Source organism: Fistularia commersonii, chromosome 11 (assembly GCF_037954325.1).
Source record: "Fistularia commersonii isolate RoL2024-O1a breed Wild chromosome 11, RoL_Fcom_v1.0, whole genome shotgun sequence".
Lineage (NCBI taxonomy): Eukaryota > Metazoa > Chordata > Actinopteri > Syngnathiformes > Fistulariidae > Fistularia > Fistularia commersonii.
The window spans coordinates 76688-98857 of NC_141294.1; the positions used below are offsets into that span (position 1 = coordinate 76688).

The 22170-nt window shown below is 47.3% G+C and overlaps 1 protein-coding gene across 2 annotated transcripts in view; it reads left to right on the top strand.

Annotated features, from left to right (window-relative positions):
• The window catches only part of col14a1a (collagen, type XIV, alpha 1a), a 137584-nt gene that overhangs the window by 4392 nt on the left and 111022 nt on the right, over positions 1–22170 (top strand). For both annotated transcript variants that reach the window (XM_086155966.1, XM_086155965.1), the window contains exons 3-5: positions 8704–8820; positions 12845–12988; positions 13181–13279. In XM_086155966.1, coding sequence (XP_086012092.1) covers positions 8704–8820; positions 12845–12988; positions 13181–13279 — 360 coding nt within the window. The remainder of the gene's footprint in view (positions 1–8703; positions 8821–12844; positions 12989–13180; positions 13280–22170) is intronic.

Here is a 22170-nt window from a genome sequence, read left to right on the forward strand (position 1 = left end):
CTTTGCGTCGTTGCTTCCATGGCGGTCGTGGCAGGAGCTGAAGGGAGGACGCCGGCCACACTCGTATCCCAACTCTGAACTTATTTTCCAGAAAATAATCAGTAGTCTTGCCGTATGAACGATCTCATATTTATCTATTGTAATCCGCGCGGAGTCGGTCAATCAATGCCGAGCTGGCCGATTGGTGTGGGTCCCCCCCCGCCTGTGGATTCACACGCACTCACCAGGCTTGGGGTTAATTATTTAAATAGATTTCTGTTGATTGGCTGACAGCATTGATCAATACAGCGTCCCAGGACCCCTGACAGCAGATTATGTGCTTGAGAACACATTCACAACAATATTACGCCATTGTTGGTATGTGTGTGTGTGCGGGTGTGCGTGCACGTTTGTCTGTGTGTGTGTGTGCGTGCGTGCGTGCGTGCGTGCGTGCGTGCGTGCGTGCGGTTGATAAGATGAGCAGTGTCATTGTCCAGAAATGTCAGTTTTAATGAGCGGGGCGGTGAAGGTGTCGATGAGGAGTCATTTATTCCCCTACAAACGTGAGAATGAGGTGGACGAGCTGGATGTTCTTGTAGAAATTGCTAAATTATCCAGATGCCAGCATGCCTTGGGCTGTTGACGCTGACCCAGCCTGTCATCATCATCATCACCATCGTCAGCCACTTTGGACTCGCGCTGAGCTGGGATGGATGACGGCTCACTAATTTCGTTGTTCTTGCCGGAGCACAAATAAATGCGCTAACTAAATAAACAACATTAAATCAAACTTAATTGATGGCCGTGCGTGGATGAAGGTTCTGGGGGATGGATGGATTTTCATCTCCTGTGGAAAAGAAAACTAAGTCCCGTCCCGTCTTCCAGCAAAACCGTGATTTATACGTGTTTCGTGCCGCGTGAGACCACAATGGCTAATTTTTCACGGGAGATAATTAAGATCATTTTCGATATGTGAGGGTTGAGAGAATTACATTTTTTTTCTAGACGCAAAATCCGTTTCGCAGATTATCTGGATTTACTGTTGCATAAAGCACTTATGAGTCCCTTATGATACACATTTCATGTTACACACATTTGCTAAGGATCTAATATCGCCCCAGATATTTAATGGTACCTTAAAGTTTAGAAAAATCTGTACATGTATGCATTCTGCGACGGAGCTCTCCAATAAATCAGTGATTATTAATATTTTGCAGAGTTTACCGAGGTGTTGTTTCCTCACTGCCGCTAGGAAATCAATAAATATGGAAATTATATCAAAATCAGTTGAGCCGATTAAGTTTTTGTTGTCAGTTTTATTCTTTTCATTTTCTTCTCTATTACGATTACACGGCAGGGACCGTTGGATTCCGACAAGGTGGCCTCTGCATTTTCTCCCCTGTCCAAAAAGGCCGGATTTTGAGGCCCTAACTAGCCTGGAGGTGTGAACGAGTGAATGGTTGCGCTTCTCTACATGTGGCCCTTGGATGGAGCGCTGACCGACTCCGGGTGTTACCCGCCTCTCGCTCGATGACAGCTAGAATAGGACGATGAATCCTACAAACGCTTCAGCAAAAGCCTCTCGATGCCCGATTCCTCTGTAGTTCACTGAACAAACCGCGGGCTCGTACTCTCGAGTGCTAAAGCAAAATGCGGGGCGGGAAGAGTTTAAATAACTAAATTCTCAACATAAATGTAGAAAGAAAACGAGTAGAGCCGCGGCCCGACTGAGACGGGGCTCATAAACGGCCAGCGTCAGTTTCTGGAGCCGTGGCTTTTCTGAACACGGACGGTCGGAGACGGACGTTTGTCCGAAGTGCAAATCCGCTTTGCTCGTGAATCACAGGAATCCAACGAGTGAACTCTGTTTGATTTGTCATCGCTGAGAGATTCATTTCACAGACGCCACTTAGAAAATGAAAGCGAGTCAACACTCGACGTCTGTCCTTTTTTTTAATTTTTTTTTTATTTTTTACTCTCTTCAAGGACATGATTTAAGGCGCGACCGTAGGATAACGGTCTTCTTTTTCCTGGCCCGGCTCAGGATTTATGATAATTTATAGTGTAAATGAGAGCAACAGTAAATCAGCGGTATCTTTACTGCACAATATATGGAAAAGTGCAGCGGGTCAAAGTGGGACCGGTAAACTGCGCTGAAAGTTTTAGTGCGAGTGAAGTAGTTCTGATGTTTCCTTGGTTTTCCTCTTCCGGCCTGCGGGTTTGGTCCGAGCCTTGAACGAACGTCTCGCTGCTTGTTTTTCTCGCTTTGTCGGACTTTATAGAGCCAGTGGTTCTGTTGCGTGCCGCTGTGCCAACACTGTGTTTTGTTCTTTCTTTGCTTTCTGATTTTTTTGTTTTTGTTGTTTCGCTAATTCAGGAAATGCGAGAGCCTGCCGAGAGCCGGCAATGCGTCCGCTCCGCTGTACCGCGCACCTGAAGCAACTGCAGTATTTGGGTCGGTGTCTTGCCTGCAATCGGCCGAACCCAGGAGGAAATAGCCTGTGTCTGGCCAAGAAATAATCTGGCATGTAACCCCCCTAAATCCACAAATGGACAGATATACGGATTAAATAAAAGGCGATATCAGCTTTCCATGTGTTGGCGCTGCTGCAGCAGAGCAGCGCTCGCCGGTGGATTGCGGTTGCAGCCTTGTAAATAGCAATACTTTCATCTTGAGGTGTCTGAAAATTCCATTATTGATCAGCTGAGTCCGACCTACCAAAGTGATGATACGTAAAAGCCAAGCTTGATTTAATCTGAAATGTGAATTTGGAATTTGGGCTTACTGCTAATGGGTTAATAAGTATGTGAGAAACGATTCCCTGATAACCTCAAGGTGAGCCTGCATTTCTAAGAATGAAGTACTCGTAATCGTTTTGAGAGTACAAATTAAAATGTCACTTTATATAGTTGACAATGTGGCGCATTTTTGACCTCCAATCTAATCACCCAACTTAAGCCCGTCCAACAAAATCATACAGAAATACTTAGCATTTACTGCGTTCATCAAGTGTAAGCTTGCTAATATTCATCGCAACCTCTGGTAGAGTGGCGAAGATTTCAGGTTGACGTTTGAACGCCGGGTACCCGGCTTCCGTCCTCGGATGGCACGGGGGGACTAACCGTCCGGCACTTTGTACATGCAAACCGGCCTCCAACGAAGATTTCATCCCGCGCACAGTTCGCCCGGGACAGAAGTGCCGGGAGACGGCATCACTTACAACGACAGGTGAGTGAATGAAAGAGAGAGGGAGGGACGAATGAGGAGAGTTTAAACAGGAGGATAAGAGGAGAAGATGCGATAAGAGGGAGGAGGGTTCCACGAGAGGCAGCCGAGGAGATAAGGAGAGCGGAGAGGTGGGAGGAAAAAGCCAGAGTGGATTTGGGTTAAGAGCTGTCTCGGTGTGCAGAGGAGCTACGAGACGCCGGCCGCATCAAATGACGCGTGCTGCATCGCCGGATCGGCGCTAAACACACACACAGACACGCACACGTGCCCACTCACTTTCCCCATCTCCCTCTTGTACAGTAGCTATCTCCTGGTGACAGAGCAAGCCAGCGGTTGTCATCCATAAATCCAGAGTATTAGTGAAGCTGCAGCTGCCTGAATGCCCATACTGGAGTCAGAAGAACCGGGCTAATCTGGGCAGAGGAGGAGGAAAACAAGGAATTAAGAAAGGCCTGCCGGGGGGTAGGAAGGGGGTGATGACCGGGAAGAAATAATCATAAGTACGCTGTGCGGAAGATTAAGTTCTGGAAATGGATAAGAGGAAGAGGAGGATGGAAGGAACGGGCGAGGTGGGGAGGAGTGGGTGTGTGGAGCAACGGCAAGACTTGGACAAAAGAGAGAAAACGACCTGAATCAAGCGGGAGGCACGGGGGACTCGAGCCGCCGGAGAAATTTGGGGAGGACGCTTCCAGGAAATGAAGTTGAACGCAAGACGTGGAAGTGACGTACAGGACGGCGTGGCGAGCATTCATCCGTCCGGGAGGCGTGGAGCCACGCCCCCATCGCTTTCACTCAAGGCCGTTCCACCTGGATGCAGGCCTCGCGCCACCTGCCTTCGGCCCAGTACTCAAATGAGCCTCTACTTTATGCGTCTCGGAGTTTAGGGTTCGACAGAACTGGAAGAGAATCACGTTAAATGTCATTTGTGACGGGATTCTTAAAAGATCTGGCGCTGCTATTTTCTCACCCAGGCCTTGGTGAGTGTGTTTATTTGCCCGGTGTGTTGTAGCCAAGCACTAGTCAACAGAGTCCTGCCAAATGGCCGGACGTCCATTTACTACCTGACAGGACGCTTGTGTCTCCAGCTGTCGTGCGTTCGATCGGGCGATGTAACTCTCTCAAATAGAGGGCTTGGCTTTGTCTAATATATGGACGAGACGCTGGCCATAAATGTAGAGCCACCGCACCTCCGGGGGCATCTCATTATCTAACCCTCTAAGCAAAGCGCCTTCGGGGCTATTTCCACCCATCGTTTCCAGCGTCTCCTCACTCGACTCTAGCGAGGAATGGCGTGAAACCCGGAGCCGGGTTAGATATTTATGGGTGCATGTGGCACGGCGGAGCAGATGAGCTGATCTGTGAAGGGTAATTTATATCAGAGACCCTCATGTTCTGTCAGCATCCGCAGCCATTGCTCCTATTCCATCCACATTCATTAATCATGGTCGCTGTCTCTGGAATTGCCTCCAACTTACAGACCTTGATGCGCATTTGGCATTAAAGAGGGTCATAGTTGGCCCGTTAAATTCGAACTCAAGTTTTTTATTATAATTCAGCGTGTGTATGCCGGTATTCATTCAAATGCAAAGCGAAGATCAAGGTGTTCGTGGAGATGATCTCCCAGCTATCGGTAGCCCGTTTTCTTTCGTATGCTGCTGGGCGCACACAATATAGGGTGGGAGTAATAATCTATCTGGCTCCTGTCTTTAAATTATTTATACATTCTTATTGTGTGGTCTAATTATAATGCCTTTTGAGCACTTGCTGTCTGGTGTGAGTCGGTTTTGTAACGAGAGCGGCGTTCAAAACCAAAGTCTGCTCCCGAGTTCACACCAAGGGCACGCTTTGGACGCCGGCGCTTCTACCAGATTCTGTCCCGGGGGAACCAAAGAAAGGCCTTTAATAAAGACATCAATGAAAGGTCAAAGTCTTGTGTGTATTTAAGAGGCCAGAGGGAGTTGCTTGGCGCCGCGCCGTGTCATGCGGACGTAGTTAGTTAAAATTTCAGGGGTTTATCACCATACGGTATTTTTCTGTGCATTTTCACACTTCTTCTGCGCCCCTCCGTTTGTCGTCCCTCGGTCGGGCCACAGTCTGTAGTTTTGTTCTTTTTGGACGGAGAGATGACGTTCCTGTCATTCTCCATCGTCAAGGGACTTGTTGGACGGACATGGTGTGATGGAAAATGCGAAGCTCAGACTGCGAGTGTTTCTTTGAAAAAAAAGAAAAAAAAAAAACAAGACCTTCGACAGAGCGCTTCTGCAGCTTCGCTGCGCACCGACGGCCAGCGCATTAGCAACCATTAAATAGCGTGAACAATCTCAATCATTATAAGACGACCGCAAGTGTCTGCAAGTGCAGGAGCTGTTCAAAATTCCAAAGCGTTCTTTTCAAAATTCTTGCACAAACCCTGCACAACGAGATATAGTCCGACGCTTTCATCAAAAAGTCTTCCAAATTGAAACCTTTCTTCTCGTGCGCGTGCAGCCCTCACTTCAATGGGCCAAAAACCCGCCTTGAAGTTGGAGAGGCACGCGGCCAATCAAACAAACCAGGTAAAAACCCAACCTTGACTCGGGATGCGCTGATGTAACTGTCAGCCTTCTGTTGCCTCTCAGGAGCCAAGCGTTTAGAATCCACGTCCCGTCCGGCTGGACGGCAGCGAGCTTGGAAAGCCATTTCCCCTTGCTATGTCCGTACACACACACACACACACACACACACACACACACACACACACACACACACACACACACACACACACACACACACACACACACACACACACACACACACACACACACACACACACACACACACACATGCCATAAAATACAATTGGAGCAGGTGCCCTTGTATTGGACCTCTGCTGATTAATTTCCCTTCTTTAATGGTTTGATTTATATTTCGGATTAAATTCCATGTCCATAATCAGAAGGTTTACCGGCGAGTTACTTTCCTCTCCTGCAGGGGGTGGTTTGGACCCGCATGCAGGAGGGACGGTGAAGATCCGGGTAGGAGGATGCTGAGGTTGGAGCTGCCAGACAGAAGGTGTACAGGAAGACCAGAGAGAAGGGTTATGGTTGGAGGGGAAGAGGTGTGAGAGGAGAGGGTCAGATGGAGGCAGATGACCGGCCGGGGCTTCTCCGAAGGAGGAGAAGAAGAAGAAGAGGACTGGTTAGGAAGTTGCCGTTGAAATCGTAACTCCTCTCTCAACCTTGAAGAAGTAGTCAAAAAAGGAAATGCTTTGTCATTACCTCTGAAAGTAAAGCAAATGCAGAGTGTTATGTTTCTCTGAGAAGCTTGTCCTTGTTTATTCAACCCATGAAGAAAAGCAATCTTGCCTCTTAAGAGGAAACTAAACCATGATCAAGGGGAAAAGGAAAGTTTTTCTTCATTTAACATCTTTAAATCTAACTTTCAAAAGTCTTCCATTTGCAACATAATGAAATGACAAAAACTGCAATGGCTGACATTCTAAGGAGAAAGTCGGAGGTGCCTCCTCAGCGCTCTCCTCAGTGACGTGGCGGCTCACTTTGGTCAGAGGTAAAAGAGACGTTCCTCGTGAGAGGTTCTGGACAACAGCGCCTCTTCAGGTCCCTGAAGCTCCGCCAGCCATCGGCAGAAGCCACCCGCCACCAACAGAGTGCTTTAGCTCACCTGGCACAGAAAAACCCCAGGTGTGAAACGTATTTCAGACGCGGTGTTTACGTCAGATGTCTTAAGCTCCGGACTGGAGGAGAACCCGTGCTTCTCGGGTCGCCCCTATAGTATTGCTCTTTCACCCCTTGTTACGCTCGCTTCCCAATTTAGCAATTGCATTTTATTATAATAACTGTTATGCAGCTTTGGGCCCCTTTTACAAGGCGTTTGGCAACACAGCGGTTTGCTTGCACGGATTCATTAGCCTGTTTTCTTTGGACTGGCATTAAAAAAACGTCCACCTTGACTTGAGCGATCTGCTGACACGTTCTCACTCCCAGGCCTGCGTCAGATACCGATGCCTTAAGACACCCCTTTCTTGTCTTTTCGACCGACCCAGAGATTTTTGGGTGTGCCGTTCGTGAAAGACCTTCATTTCTCATTAAGGACAGAAAGATACGGGAAAATACAGACTGGGCTTCTATTTAAGGTAGGTTTAGGTAGAGATTCGGATGTTGACGTAGACTTGACGCCACCGTTCCCTCTAAGCCCCGTATTTCTCCCTGCACAACAAAGCTGAACTGTGAATAAATAAAACACATTTATTCTATTTACAGTTCAGCTTTGATTGTGTTTTGTGCACAGCATAGATTTGCTGTGCAAACGTGCGGCTTAGAAGGAACAGTTCTTGACGCTTAAGGTTTGTCAAGAAATTACAAGAAAGGGGTTCTCATGCGTCAGTCGGTGATGGAAAGGGAACGTTCCCCCTCGCCAGGCTGCTCACTGGCCGTGAGACGGCTCATTTACGGTGCCATTTTAATATCTGCCGTAACGTCATTGCATTTATTGTCATAAATACGATTGTCCATTTGTTTCTGCAGCTCCGTGTATCGACAGCGTAACGCTGCCACAGGGAGTGAAATGATAAAAATCATACAGACGTGGCCGCGGCTTTTGCACGGACGTGTTTCCAACACTCTTTATCTTTTTACAAAGACGGCCGCGATGTCCCTCTGCCTTGGAAGCACGGTGTCGAGCAGATGTCAGGCCAAAAAGATGGGAAACGGTGAGAGGAGATGCGATTTGATGGAGAGGATCAGACGCAGCAACGGGGTCACTCACATATCGGAGGAGCTGCGCATTGAGCTCATTGGCTGCAGCTCCGTGTATCGACAGCGATCCAGGCGGAAATACAAAACGGCCTAATCCTAATCCCGCCCTCGTTCTCACACCAACAATGACATCTAATCTCAAACTGTCACAAGAAGCATGTGTCGGTGTCGTGCCTGTTCCGCAAATTCAAATGTAGCCATGATCGCATGTACGCACACACACAGACTGGAATGTCGTGGTCGCTGCTTTTAACAAGACGCTGCATATATGGCGTCTTGGACGGAGAATAGTTGAAGAAACTACGTGCGCGCTACCAACGCACCCGACACACAAGTTGGCGTGTTAACACTCAAATGCCTCTCTCTCTCTCGAACCGTCGCCTTTAAATCACCCCGCCTGTCAGTTTTCCGAAAAGAGAATTAAAAAAAAGCTACTTTTTTTCCTCCCTCCTCTAAATCCTGAGCCTTTTTTAAACCTCTTTCATGCTGCAACAGGAGCGAGCTGAATCCGAGCTCCGCCGCACGCTGACCTGCTTTACGTGACTACTTTATTGTCGCACCTTTAAACTGGAGTGTATTTGTCCCTCTGCCCATCCAGCCTGACCGCGTGACCTCCGGGCGCCACGCTAACGCATATTGACGTTCGGCTGAGGATGTCTCAATTAAAACCTTCCTTTTAATCGGCTCATTATTTATTTCCCACGGTAGCTTTATTGAAGCTGATTTCAATGTGCTTCTCAGTTCCAGCTCCGAGGAGGCTGCGTTTCAAAGTGGTGGACCCAGACGTTCTGCAAGTTTCATGGAAGGAGCCCAAAGGAGACTTCGACAGCTATCTGTTCCTCTACGACGCCCTACCAGGTGGGATGAGTTCCTTCTGTCTGGAGACACTATTAGTATCGCGAGGAGAGGAAAACATAAGTCCGTGCCAAAGAGAAGTGTTACTTAACTTTAAAAATTGGGGGAAGGAATCCCGTTATGTTTTGGATTTTCCATCTGTCAGGAAGGATTATGTAATTTACGTCTTATCAAAGCTCCTCGGAGGGATTACACTCCAGAGCGACGTGCTCCACTCAAAGTTCTGCCCTGCGCCACTGCCAGCTTCCAGACAAAGAGCGGCTTCTCCGGCGACACAAGACCTGTCAGCAGATTTAAAGTAAACACGGGACGGCGCGCCGGAGTGGAGCACCGGCAGCCTTACTTGTCATTTATTCAGCAGTAAAATGCACCACGGCAGCTTGGAGGTGACGGCAGGATGCGCTAACAACTACTTACTTTAATACTTGATGTCTCCGACTTCATGTACCGGTAATCAGATCGCAGCCATCAGCCGTTAGGCGGTGATGCATCCCTGCCTGCATCTGGGATGTACTGGCGCCGCACGGAGAGCCGCAGACGCCGCGCCCGCCATTGTGAAAGTGAATAAGTGGGATTGAATAAGCAGCCTGTAACATAAAACTTGTTTCTTGCAAACAACCCTTGCAAGAAATGCCTCGTCTGACCATTTCTTACCGCCTCCAACGGCCGGGACGAGAATAAAAACTCAAATTTACGACCACTTCCTCTGAGAGGAATGAGAGTACTGCGGTCGCTCACTGCCGATCAGCAAATGCAGTAAAATATTCTACACTACCTGTCCTGAGTCTCGATGTCCCGTTCTCCGGCAGAATGAACGACAGGCACGGATTAATACCGCTAGACGTCCTTTTCTCGAGACATAAAACCGCAGTCCACACCACAAAAGTGAATAATCATGTCTTCTTTCCCCTCATGAAAAGAATGGGAGCTTCTCAATAATGTAGCTCGGTCGAAATTGTACATTTTTTCTATCTAATCTAATTTTTTTTTACAAGGGAAAAAAATCCTGCAGCGTTTTTTTGCTGAAATCTTGAAACACATGCCTCTGCCAGTCCCATTATGGGTATCGGGACTGGAGACAAAGTCCAGCTCTGGCGTCATCAGATGGCGTTCACCTCCAATTTCTCCCACAGCTTTCGTGTCGTGTTCGGTGTCAGTATCTGAAACGAACTCAAGTAGCCACTCTTTGGAAGTCCTGCAACATCTGAAATTCATATAGTGTATGTTAGTAGTCTCTCTGTCTAGCCGCACACCTGCATGTTTATTTATCGCTGCCAGATGTCTACATTTATCTCCGGAGCCTCAGCGGAAGTCAAGCCAGACTCGGTGCGGCGCTTCCAACAACGCTCGGTAGCTTCCGAGCGCAACTGGCAAAACAGTAACAACTTTATGGGTTGTGAAAGAGGGCTCGCGTCTCGTGTGCGTTTCTTTGCACAGGCGTTAAGTAGGCTGCAGGATTCTGAGCTCCAGGTAAATGGTGGCTTTTTTTTGTCATTCATCCATTCATGTTGTAAACCGCTTCTGCTGCGCTCACGGCTGCAGCTAATCCAAGCTGCCATCGTGGGAGAGGCGGGGTTCACCCCGGATCGCTCACCGTCGGTCACAGGGTCACCGATGGACACGTGCAACCATTCGCCCTCTCATTCGCCCGTTACATAGAGGCGTGCAACCGCTCACTCGCTGAAGCGCCAACACCTGGTCGTCATGCTTGGAAATAACATTTCTGGTTTCCCGATATTTTTGAAGGTCATTTCTTTGTTTTTTGAGAGGCAATCAAAGACAGTACCAATGTTTGCTTTGGTTCTTTTTTTTTTGGCTAATTTTTGGGACATCTCTTATTTTGCAGTCATTTTTGGAGGAATGGTGCCATTCTTTATCCACCGCCTTGGATCCCCGGGGCAGTCGGACTCCGCCGCCGTGTTGTTACATGTTTCATTGGCCCATTAACGCTGACGTTTATGACGGCGGAGGCTGCTGTACGAGGAGCCAAGCTGCTCATCAGCATCTATTAGGATCGATTTCCCCTTTTACTATCAGAATAATAAAAACGTCCTTCAGGTATTAACGTGCAATTTTAGGGTGATAAATTAAAATGGAAAACTCTGCAGAAATTCTGCTAGATGTAACCGTTGAATACCATGATATGTCAACCCCAGTGTAAAAGCTGCACAGCCAATCATGAGGCGGCGTTCATAGTTTGTACAGCAAGGAATGGGTCAGGTTTTAAGTCAAGGATTTAATCTGTTAACTATATGGATGGCTTGGCAAAAAGCTTGGCCGGGTGACAGTGAAGAAGCAGGAGCTGCAATGATGATGGCTGCTAATGGAGCCGCTAAACTGATGGTGATGATCGCTAATGCTAAGCTGAAGCAGCGACGCTAATGGTGTTATAATGATGCCGTGAAAGCCGAACATTCTTCCTGTTCGAGCGGCGAAGGAGCGCAGGCTGTGTGAAGAGAAGAGCGCCGAAAAGTTGTGCAGGAGGGAGCGGGAGGTGAGCGGAAACTCAGAATGCGCATGAGAGCTGGGAAACATCGGGTTGTGAGATCTTTAGCGACATTCATGGATCACCCAGAAGTCCTTTGCACCTGTTGATGGTGTCTGAGCTGCAGGTTGGGGGTTTAGTTAATACCGGGTACCTCCTCACAAACCACCGCCGTCTGCAAAAGCAGCTTATGCAATCAAAATAGCAGCGTTCATAATAATTGCATAGCTATGCGAGGTATTAGTGTGAGTACATGTCCTGCTCGTATCTTGACTCACTGGGATACTTCGTGCTGCGATGTGTAAGCAGATGCAGACGCGCGGAGTAGTTTCGCTTTTGTCGTCCCGAAGCCCCGGCTTATCGATCTACCCTCGTCTCCTCGATGACTCCGTTTTTACGACGTCCCTGCTCCAAGGCTCACCTCCAACATTCCCCGCTCAGTTGTTTTAATATCATTTATTTCAACTTGTACACGGACACTTGGTACACGTTGATGTTGATGTTTATGAGGTGCTCTATGCACCGCCGTTAGCCAAGAAACTCTTCCAACGGGGCCTGTTTATTTCCCCAACTTTGTAAAAGATGGCGCGAGTGCGGAGCTGACGAGGCGGTACGGATATGTTTGAACTGTTTTCCCCTGCTGACAGACTTTGCCAAGCAGGGTTTGCAGCCTCTTAGCCAAAGCTCGCGCTCGCTAACGCGTCGACACCGACTGGCGACCGACTCTCGAGGAAGTAAATAACCTTTTGAATTCAGCAAGGTTGCCCGACCTTATGTAACTGACACGAGGTGGGATTATTCACCCCTACCTTCATTTTTTAACAAGATCCGCGGCTCACTGGCAAGACTCTTCACTCTTCGGAGCCCTGGTATTTCGTTTATTGACTGGAGTTTGGGTTCCCCGCGGAGCCCGGCGTTAAGTTCCAGTGATGCATGTTAGCGCTGATCCAAGCCCTTGCCCCACTTGACCCGGCGTCCCCCACCGACGGGATTTATTACCCACTCCCCCAAAGGAATTGTTAGTCATCACCCGTAGGGACGGGGGACAGAGGGAGGCACGCAGGAGCCTTATTGATGACAGAATTAATTGGCGGGTCAAAATTTAAATGGATTGATAATGTGACCTGTTGGCCTGATGGGGATTTACTGCAGAGCGGAGGATGGGAGTAGAAGCCTGCTTGATTCATTCTGGAAGGGGCGGGGGGGACCAGGGGGTGGAAAAGAAGTCCTCTTCTCAAATCCCTTTCCTCGCTCTAAAACTTTACGCCGTGACCCTGACATAATGGAAATGTACAAACCTTAATGCGCGAAAAAAGCAATATTTAGGAGGAAGCACACAAATGCATCCACGGTTCAATTGCATATTTAAACAGCGAGCGTGACATTGACCTGACTTCGAGAGAACGGATTTTAATCGGGTCTTCTGCTCGGTTATCTCCGTCACAATCCGGCCTCGAGGAAACTTTGCCATGTTTCCCCTTCATGCAAATGATAGCAGGTTTTATCAAAAATTGAATCTACCGTCTCCTCTCTCTCTGTCAGGGGGTCACCAGACGGAGCTCATCGTGTCGAAAAGTAACAACAAGGTGCTGCTGTCGGACTACGACCCCACGAAGGACTACGTCGTCAGTCTGATTTCCATCAGCGGCGGCGACCAGAGCAGACCGCTGCAGGGGAGATTCAAAGGTGAGGGCGGCGAGAATGTTTGTGCTCCTGTAGCTCCGAAGCGTCATACTTTTCCTCCCAGCAGACTTTCGTGCTTTTAAAGGTTTCCGTTTTATTTTTACTGCTTATTCCCAGGTAACTGTCAGGAGGCCTTGAAATGTACCTTTTTCCACGGGACTGTTTACCGATGATCGGTTTGTTTTGAATCTGCAGCGGCTGAAAGGGCTGAGCGTGAGGGGGGAGACAGGACGGAGCCCCAGAGGCTGACCGATTCGGCCGTTCCGCCGGAGGACGTCAACGAGATCTCTGGAGGTAGGACAACGAAGACGAGCTCCGCCGCCGCAATGCTAGGCCGTTTGCAGGAGGAGGGTCGATCAAAAAGCCCCAGAAATATGAGCCCGGGGTCTCTGCGCGAGCAAAAATGTGATTGCCAAGTGTTTTCTCCCCGCTTGCCGAAAACAGAGCTGAAGAGCAGCTTCTCTAAAGCGGGACCTCCGTGAGCAGATGCAAAAACTGTGTCGGCCAATCCCTCACGTTGGTGCGTGGCGAAAACGCTTTGCACGCGCCGCTGAATGACGGACGGTCGACGAGCCAGCGAGGGCCTCGCGTCTTTACGGCGGCTCTGTCGCCTCTAGCCGCCGCTGCCACGCCCAACTCTCTTCGGTCTCGATTGTCGCGCACACCAAGCCGTTCTCCCGGTTGGCAAAAGGCCCAAATGTTTGAATGACTAACATTTCAGCGTCTGCTCCGTGCAATGCGGGAGAGGAAAGGAAAGCATGGACGGCGACCGGTGCGAGCGTTCGGATCCAACGTGGCGGGACACATCGCAGCTCAAAGTGAAAGGTGTTGTGAAATGTGACTGTTTTCGTCACCATAAATTATATTTTGTTCGCGTTCTGATCAGACGGCGCATCTTTCCACAAATCAAGCATTTTCTGTGTAGCGTTAGTTTTTCACTGTTGAGTCGGTTCGCCGTCTTTAACGTAAATACTGGCTTTTACGAGAATGCCATTGTTCCGTTTCGTCGTACGCCATTCAAGTCAAAGAATCGTGTCTATTATTCTTAATGCAATTTGCTGCTGAACTGGACTGGAACCCATTCCATTTTTCCGGCTCTGTCATTTTTCTGGCTCTGAGCAGGACAGGCTATTACAGATGACGTTAACCCTTCCCTTAACCCGCTGTCACCTCAGCATTGAACAGAAGGTGTTCTCGCACGCATCATGGAGCGTGCTACTGCCGAAAGACAATCATTAAACCACATTTAATTCTCTTAACAAGGCCCTTTAATCCCAGTTGAAACTTTGTAGTCCGCCATGGGATTAAGGATTTCTTACCGGACCATCTATTTGTGCAATTTCAGCAACTTAGAATCATTTATTTCTGTTTCGTACGATGACATTATAACATAAAATAGCACATAACTAATAATTTGCAAGTGTTTTAGTCATTTTGGCAGCCGTTGCATCATGGTGAAGTTCAATAATTCATGAACGGTCGCTAACGCAACAAGTTGTCACTTCATAAAAGTGAAATACACTGAAGATTTGTTTGGATTGCTTTGGATTGGATTCGCTGGACTTAATGAAGTAGCCAGCGAGCGTAAAAACACCAAATATATCTATATTAGAGCCAGCTCGTGGTTATATAAAAGGATAAAAAAAGAGAAATGAAAGTAGTCACCTGTGATATCATTTGGATTAGCAGAGCACAAACTCATAAATCTCACTTCCACCGATGCAGGCTGTCTGAGTTGGGTTTGTTTTCCGAATTAGACGTGAAGAAAACACCCGCCTTCTTCGGATCGGAGCCCAAACGGGTTTTTGACTCCCATCCGACGGGGACGTCTTTATTTTCCTTTTGTCTAGCATTCAAATATCAATCACAGAAGTGAAACAGTTGCGGTTCGGCATTCTGTGTTCAGCACTTTTCATTGGTTGTGTGTGTGTGTGTGTGTGTGTGTGCGTGTGTGTGTGTGTGCGTGTGTGTGTGTGTGCGTGTGTGTGTGGGTGGGTGGGTGGGTGGGGGTTTGCGATGTGACACTGTTTTCGGTCGGCGACCGGTCCTGGGTGAACCCCGCCTCTCGCCCAACGACGGCCAGGACAGACGGCGTGCCATGTTTATGACTCTTTTCATAAAGAAGTGAATACAATAGAACATTATTTTCATCGAATTGATAATAGGTGTTCATTTTGTTTCTCTTCAGGTGTATCCAGTTGTACGGATTTGTGTCTGCAGGTTTTACTGGAATAGCCTTGGATTTAAGAGACTCTTCAGGAATAATTGCTCGTAAGAGGATTTTTTGTGTTTGGATGGTTCGAGCTGCTAATTTCAGTTCTAATCAGAGAAATCTCAAACATCTGGCGAGGTATGAATACGGGTTTATTTTATTCTTTGAAAGACGTGTTTGTGCCACAACTCTCGATCGCATTGAGAGCTCAAACACGCACAGGGACCAAATCCCATTGGCTCAGCAGTGGAGGGTGCCTGGTGTATTATTAATGAGCACCTCAAGGGTTATTTGGATCGTTTATCACCCCGCGTGATCTCAATTATTCAGGAAGGTGCAACTTTTGGAAATGGTTTAAATTAGTCTGCACTCTTTTTTGAAGTTTTTATTTTGCCTATGAGTGCTTATCATTTTTATGGACATGTTCGGAGATGGGATAGCGAATCAAAGCAAACGCTGTTTTTAGAATTGTTTTCTACTGTTTGGATATGACACGGAAAAAAGCACTTGAACAATTTGTCCAAACGTCCAGAAAGACATTTTCAACCCAGTTTGTGGACATAGAGAACTTTTCCCGATCTCCAGTTCCTTCCACCAGTGGTCCAGCCGAGGTCACCTTGATCAGCGTTTCTTCTCGTATCTCCTGGGATGATGATGATGTGCCTTTGTGTGCCGTCGTGGCCGCCATCGTGTCTCGCTGTGAAACTAATGCCGCTGTTTTTTTGTGAAACATCTCTTGCCATGCTGTGAATGTGTGTGTGTACACATTTAGCCTCAACTGATGATATTAGCATCCTGGTGAGATGTGTGTGTGTGTGTGTGTTATACTTCTATTTTAGCAGTGCTAACCCAGTCCCTTCCTGCTTTGTTCCTCAGCAGTAATCAATGTTCTTTTATGTCGGGATGGCTTGTTTACAAAGCCTTTCATTAACACCTGGTCTCCCTGGCCCCCCCGTACCTCCTCTGTTGGGTGACTCGTGATGGCTGCTGGCAACATTGTGAGGAAAAAAAAAAGACTAAATAGAAGCAGGGAAGAAAAGGACAACATTGAACTCGCCACAGATGGCCTTAGATGAGAGGGGTGGCGTGGCGCGGGGATTCGAGGGGTCGTCCTAGGAACCGAATGGTTCGAACCGGTCGGATTCCTGGTTCCTCTGGTCCGTCCAAGTCTTGTTGAGCAAGACACCGAAGCCCTTACCGCTCCCCTGGCGCTACTCCTTAGCTACCTTCTGCTCACAGTGCTTCCATGATAAGAATAGATGGGTCCAATGCAGCGGTCACATTTCGCTAATGTTGTCGTTTATGTAGAGCTGAATGTGACAATAAGGGCATTTCCAGGTTGTCTCTCGTGTCTCTGGTCGACAGTAAATGTCAACGTCGTGGTCAGTTTGTGACCGTTGGTTGAACTGAGTTTTCCTTGCAGTTACTTGAAGGGAAGGGTGGCTTTTCTCGAAGGAAGTCTCCTTCTTTTTCAGTAAAATAACCACCTTAATCTCCCGCTGTTGTTCCTACAGTTCTCTACAAATGACTCGGAACCCTCTTGCAGCGGCAAGTGGCAAATACAGACGTCTCTCAGCTAAACACAGACCGTTTATTTTGCGGGCTTTAACTGAAACTCATTTTCTCTCCCCCAGTTGCCATTGACTGACTTTGACTTTGAAAACATTTTTTTAAGTTTTTTTTTTTTTTTTGTAGTTGCCTCGGCTTGCGGTTAGCAGTCCGGCCGAGTTGCCCCTATCGATCCCGCTCATTTGTAGGTCCCCGCCTCAAAAGTTGATGAATCGAGTGATCGGTCGGCGACTCCCGTGTGGAATATGAGTTTTCTTCCGGAATGTCAGCTCTTAATGCCTGTCCTTGCCGTGTCATTGTCTGCGGGGCCGGTGGGGCGGTGAAGGTGCCAGGAAGATTCTAAACCCGTAAACTGCTGTGCTGAAAGTAAAGAAGAAAGGGTCGGTTTTGCCGGGTGCCGCATTCCCTTTTGTGTGAAGATTAATGTCATCTGCGCTCGGCAAACAGAACCCGTCCCTACCGAAACCGCTCGTCTCCCGGTGTGGGGCGTTGTCGTCGTCATGTTAAATCAGCGAGCTCATTCGTCATCAAGGATCATCAAAAGAAGAAAATGGAGGACACTTACCTCATCCTCATTCATGTTAACGGTCATCCGGTAATAAGAGTAAAAACACGGCTCAAGACCCCCGGAACCGACTCCGGAAATGATCACATACAAAATAATTTGTGCTGTTTTTCCCGAAGCTCGATTTCACCGCATCCATATGCAAGCGAGGAAAACGTGCCACTGTTAAAGAGCACATGCAGAAATCGATCCTTTTAACGAAACATTCAGCAGACGGTCGGGGAAGTCGGAAGGCATCAGGGGCAAAAAAAAGAAAGAGGCAGAAAATACACCTTTCTATTCTTACTATTGCTGATAACTCATTTGGCGACTGCTTTTATCTTAACCAGTTACTTGGCTGAAGGCAGGATGGTAATAGACTCTGCGTATTACTGCACTGAATAAAAAGTACACATATATATATGTATGTTCACTCCAGAAAAAACAGGCCTCCTGTTTACTTAATAATGAACAAAAAGCGATAATATGTGATTAGATTTAAGCCGCTCCCCAAGCGGAAAGCGGAGCGGGGTCTGTCCTCAGCCCTCTTCCTGCTCCTGAATCAACTGCATTACAAAGTGGCGTTTTTAGTGCGTGACTTTTTGTGCTTATTCTCATAACTCCAAGCGAGCTCTTGCCGAGTTTGGACCGAGACGAGGAGCCAGGAGCCGGGGATTCTACTGCTAGCATGATGTCACTCCAGGAGTTTTCACAGCATGTTGAGTCAGTTTGGCAGTTTTCAACAGCCTTTTTTCCTTCAAGGCGTGGCTGTTTTCATGGTTTTATCGCACGGTTGCTTATTTCTACGCTTCTTCTTAAACGACGTGAAGGCCGGGTCGTCGGCCGGAGCCCTTGGCAACACCTTGAATAAACTATTCCTGAAGTCAAACGTCAAGGTCACAGTAACACCATTTTCTACAAGAAATGCGCAATAAGACAATATATCCAGGTGAAATGATGAATTGAGAACATTTCAAGTGAAAAACCAGGTAAAACTTACCTGGCTAGCGATGCTTTAAGGGTCGATTGGTTTCATTTCGCCAAAAAGGATCTTTTCATTCGTAAAACACGCACACGCTTTGGATTTGGGAAAATAGGCATGGGAAATGCACGAGGGCTGGGACTGCAAGTCTCAGGTTCCCCATGACATAGAAGAGACAAGAATGTATATTATTGATCCCTCAAATGGGAAATTGTGCGGGCAGAGCACAAGGAACATATTGCGCATATTTAAATATTACTGGGAGAAAACACTGTACAATTAAACCCAAAAAGTATAAAAATGCAAATATAATGATACATGATGGAATGGACATTGAAAGTGCTGTCCTTGATTTGCATATGTTCTATGCCCTCATAGCCTGGTGTTTCAGTCATAAATACTTGAAACAGGGGACAAAATCTATATTTTCTTCAGCCGTGTAACAAGCGGACACTATTTGTTTGTGGGATTTTTGTACCGTTGCATCTGGACTGGATGTTTTGCTCTGCGTTTCCCTGTCATTATGCTAAATGTGAATCCAAGTCGAAAGGAAACGTGCCGTCTCTCACTTTTGAACAAATAAGACCCCTTGCACGTCGTCCCACCTTTCTTCTCCCAGGTTACCTGTTAGTTTTAATAACTATCAAAAAAAAGACATTTGGCATGAAATAAAAGCTTCAAAAGCCACAGATTTATGATCAGCGCTCAACTGCATTTAGTCTTTGCTGCCGATTGCATTTGAGCTCCATCCAAAACAAAGAGAGGAAAGAATTCTGCAGCTAATAACAATAAATATTACCGTTTTGCTTATCAAAGCAAGAACAAAACCATTAGTGTAATGTACAGTAATGTATTTTCATTGGAAACTGGCCCTAACCAATGTTTCCTCAAAAGTAATAGCCAGTATTTGGACAGCTGTGTAATATTAGATCAGAGGGGACGTGCGTGTGTGTGTGTGTGTGTGTGTGTGTGTGTGTGTGTGTGTGTGTGTGTGTGTGTGTGTGTGTGTGTGTGTGTGTGTGTGTGTGTGTGTGTGTGTGTGTGTGTGTGTTTTCTTGACCATCTGTAACATATCTGTGGGCCAGAATCCTCCAGCGTTAATAGCCACGGCTGTTGCCCGTCAACCGCGGCTACACATACGCCGTACCTCATGGACTGCTGTATAATCCTGCAGGACAGGATTCTCTGAAATCAGGGTTAAATTCTGTTTCAGGCTCGTGTTGAGCTGTGGGGGTCTGGATGTGCCATGTATTTGTTCTCCCAAGAGCATCTGTTGTCCCATTTTATTTCATAGCTCTATATTCAGCTGATTGGAAAGCGTTATCGCATATGTTTAAATTTGATCAATGGGGTCTTTCAAGAACTCTCCAGAAGTACAAGCACTTAAAGTAGACCGGCTATGATATTGATACTAATCGACTCATTAAACGGTTCACTTACGTTGTTTCAGCCGTCACTTGAAGCAATCAGAGCCACTAGCCAGAAGTGTCTGTGTGAGTGCAAGTGGATGCACACACACACACACGCACACACACACACACAAATGGAAATCATTGAGCAATAAAGGCCAAAAGCTTCTCTTTCCCACTATGCTACAGTGCCTTTTTCAATACATATATTAGCTAATAGGATGTGAGTGGAGTGTTGGCTTCCTCACTGCTTGAGAGCTGAGTGAAGCTTCAGACCAGAACGCAACACATACGCACGCACGCGCACACACACACACACACACACACACACACACACACACACACACACACACTCTCAGACACAGAGGTAGCCCAAGGGAACCCACACACAGTTAAAGTTGAACCGGAGGCCAATGAGATACCGTTGACATTCAGTGGTCTGATGGTGATAAAGAGCGGGAGAGTCTGCTATTGTCCGTCACGTCTGCAGGAGGGCAACAAACACACACCTGGAGAGATTAGAAGGGAAAACGAGTTACGGATTCATCCTTTATTTCTTTGCCTGGATGTGTGGAATTCTGTGCGCTCTTTATAAATAGCGTTCATTCCCATCCTTAATAACTGTGTTGTCTTAATGTCAACAATTGTTGCCGTGGTAACGGTCTGAGATGCTGCCTCCCACCCCACCTCCCCCACTGTGGGTTTGGATGGGTTCAAAACCATCACACATCCGTTAAGAGGAAAGTGACCGAAGCCTCCCCGCTCCTGGAAAGCCCAAATGATGCTAGTTATCACAAACCACCAAGGTTGGTTGGAGTGAGTGAAACCCCGTTGAGCACGTGATGCAAACCTCGTTTGATTTCCCCCAATGTCGTGTCTCTCACCTTGAACCGGCATTCTATCAGTTCGCTGTCTGCCTGCCTCCAATGTGTTTTTTACCTGCAGGTGTGTGTGTGTGCGTGCGTGCATACATGCGTGCATACGCCTTACATCACAAAATAACAGAGGACCTCCATCTGCAAGGGCAGGCGCAGATTTGATTCCTAGCCGGCGGCGCGGCGTGCTATTTGAATGTGAACGTGCTGCAGCGGCGTACGGAGTAGAAATGCAGGAGCTGCACGCTCATCCCACGTCATACATCTCATCTTCTGATCACACTCACTATCTCGTGGTTATTTAAAATGCTGAACCCCCGTGCACCCCCGACCCGGCCTCCGCTAATGTGCCTCAAAATGATCTGAAGCAAAGTGACCGAGGTCTGGAGGAGGGAGGAAAGCCCACAGACACGCCGCTTTTCCGGCCACAAGCTCTGCTCATACTGCCTTAACAGTTGCAGATGAAAAGAAGGCGTAAAATAGTTTCTACCCGCGCGGATTTTCTACAAAGTTCCCCCGTACCCGTTTTGTATTGAAGACAAACACCAGAATGAGCATCATGTGGAGAGGAGAGAGGCTCCCTCAGTTACTGCAATATGTACCGAATGAAATATGGAAAAAAGGAAAACTCTGTTAAAATCAATACCTTTTCTGTACAAGTTTTGAAGATTCCTCCTCCAAGAGTAGAAATACCATGAAAATATTTCTAACATCCTGCATTTTATTGGAGGGAGGAGGGGACCGATTCCAGATTTAAATGCAACCTCCATTTCCTTCCCCATAAAAAAACATCTACAAAATATGAATATGCAGTTATTTGGAAATTTGAAGTGCAACCGCGGGCGACACGGTGGCGCGGCGGTCAGCGCTTTCTGCCTCGGCATGAGAAGGTCCTCGGTTGGATGGCAACAGCAGGCTTTTCTGTGTGCGCTCTCCATGTGACTGAGATGTGAAATGGTTGTATGTCACTATGTGACGCGTGAATGAGTGAGCCAACGCTCGCAGGTCTCCGAATGACGTCAAAAACAGAACGGATAATGAAAGTCCGACCGCTAGTCTGCTAGACGGCTCGGACTGCACCAGTAAGACTTTTTTCGTGACCTGGAGGTTTTCGGTCTTTGCCGTGTTTCTTCCCCCTTTTTGCCTGCTTAATATCTAATATCTTTGATATTAATCTATCAGAGTATTTGTCACGTCACAGATCGCACAGAACAACGGTACCACTAAATATATTCGTATGCAGTATTTATATCGCACATCTTCTCAGCTCATCTCTTACCCTGAAGGAAAAGGACAAAAACACATTCATGACCGGAGAAGAAGTTTGACATATTATTTCACCGTTTCAAAGCAGAGAGAAATAGTTGGCTGCATAAATGAAAAGCTCAGAGAAACTTAAAATCGACGTCCTAAATGAGCTTCGCAGATGATGTGGAAATGCAGTTTGAATATGAGTTGTCGGGGGGCAGAGCAGAGGCGTGGCAGGGGTTTGAGGGACAGGGAAGTCTTTAAAGAGACAGAATTAATGTAAACCTTAAAGAAGTGATGCGGCAAAGAAACCACTCACGGTATAAAAAAAGACCGACGTCCACTA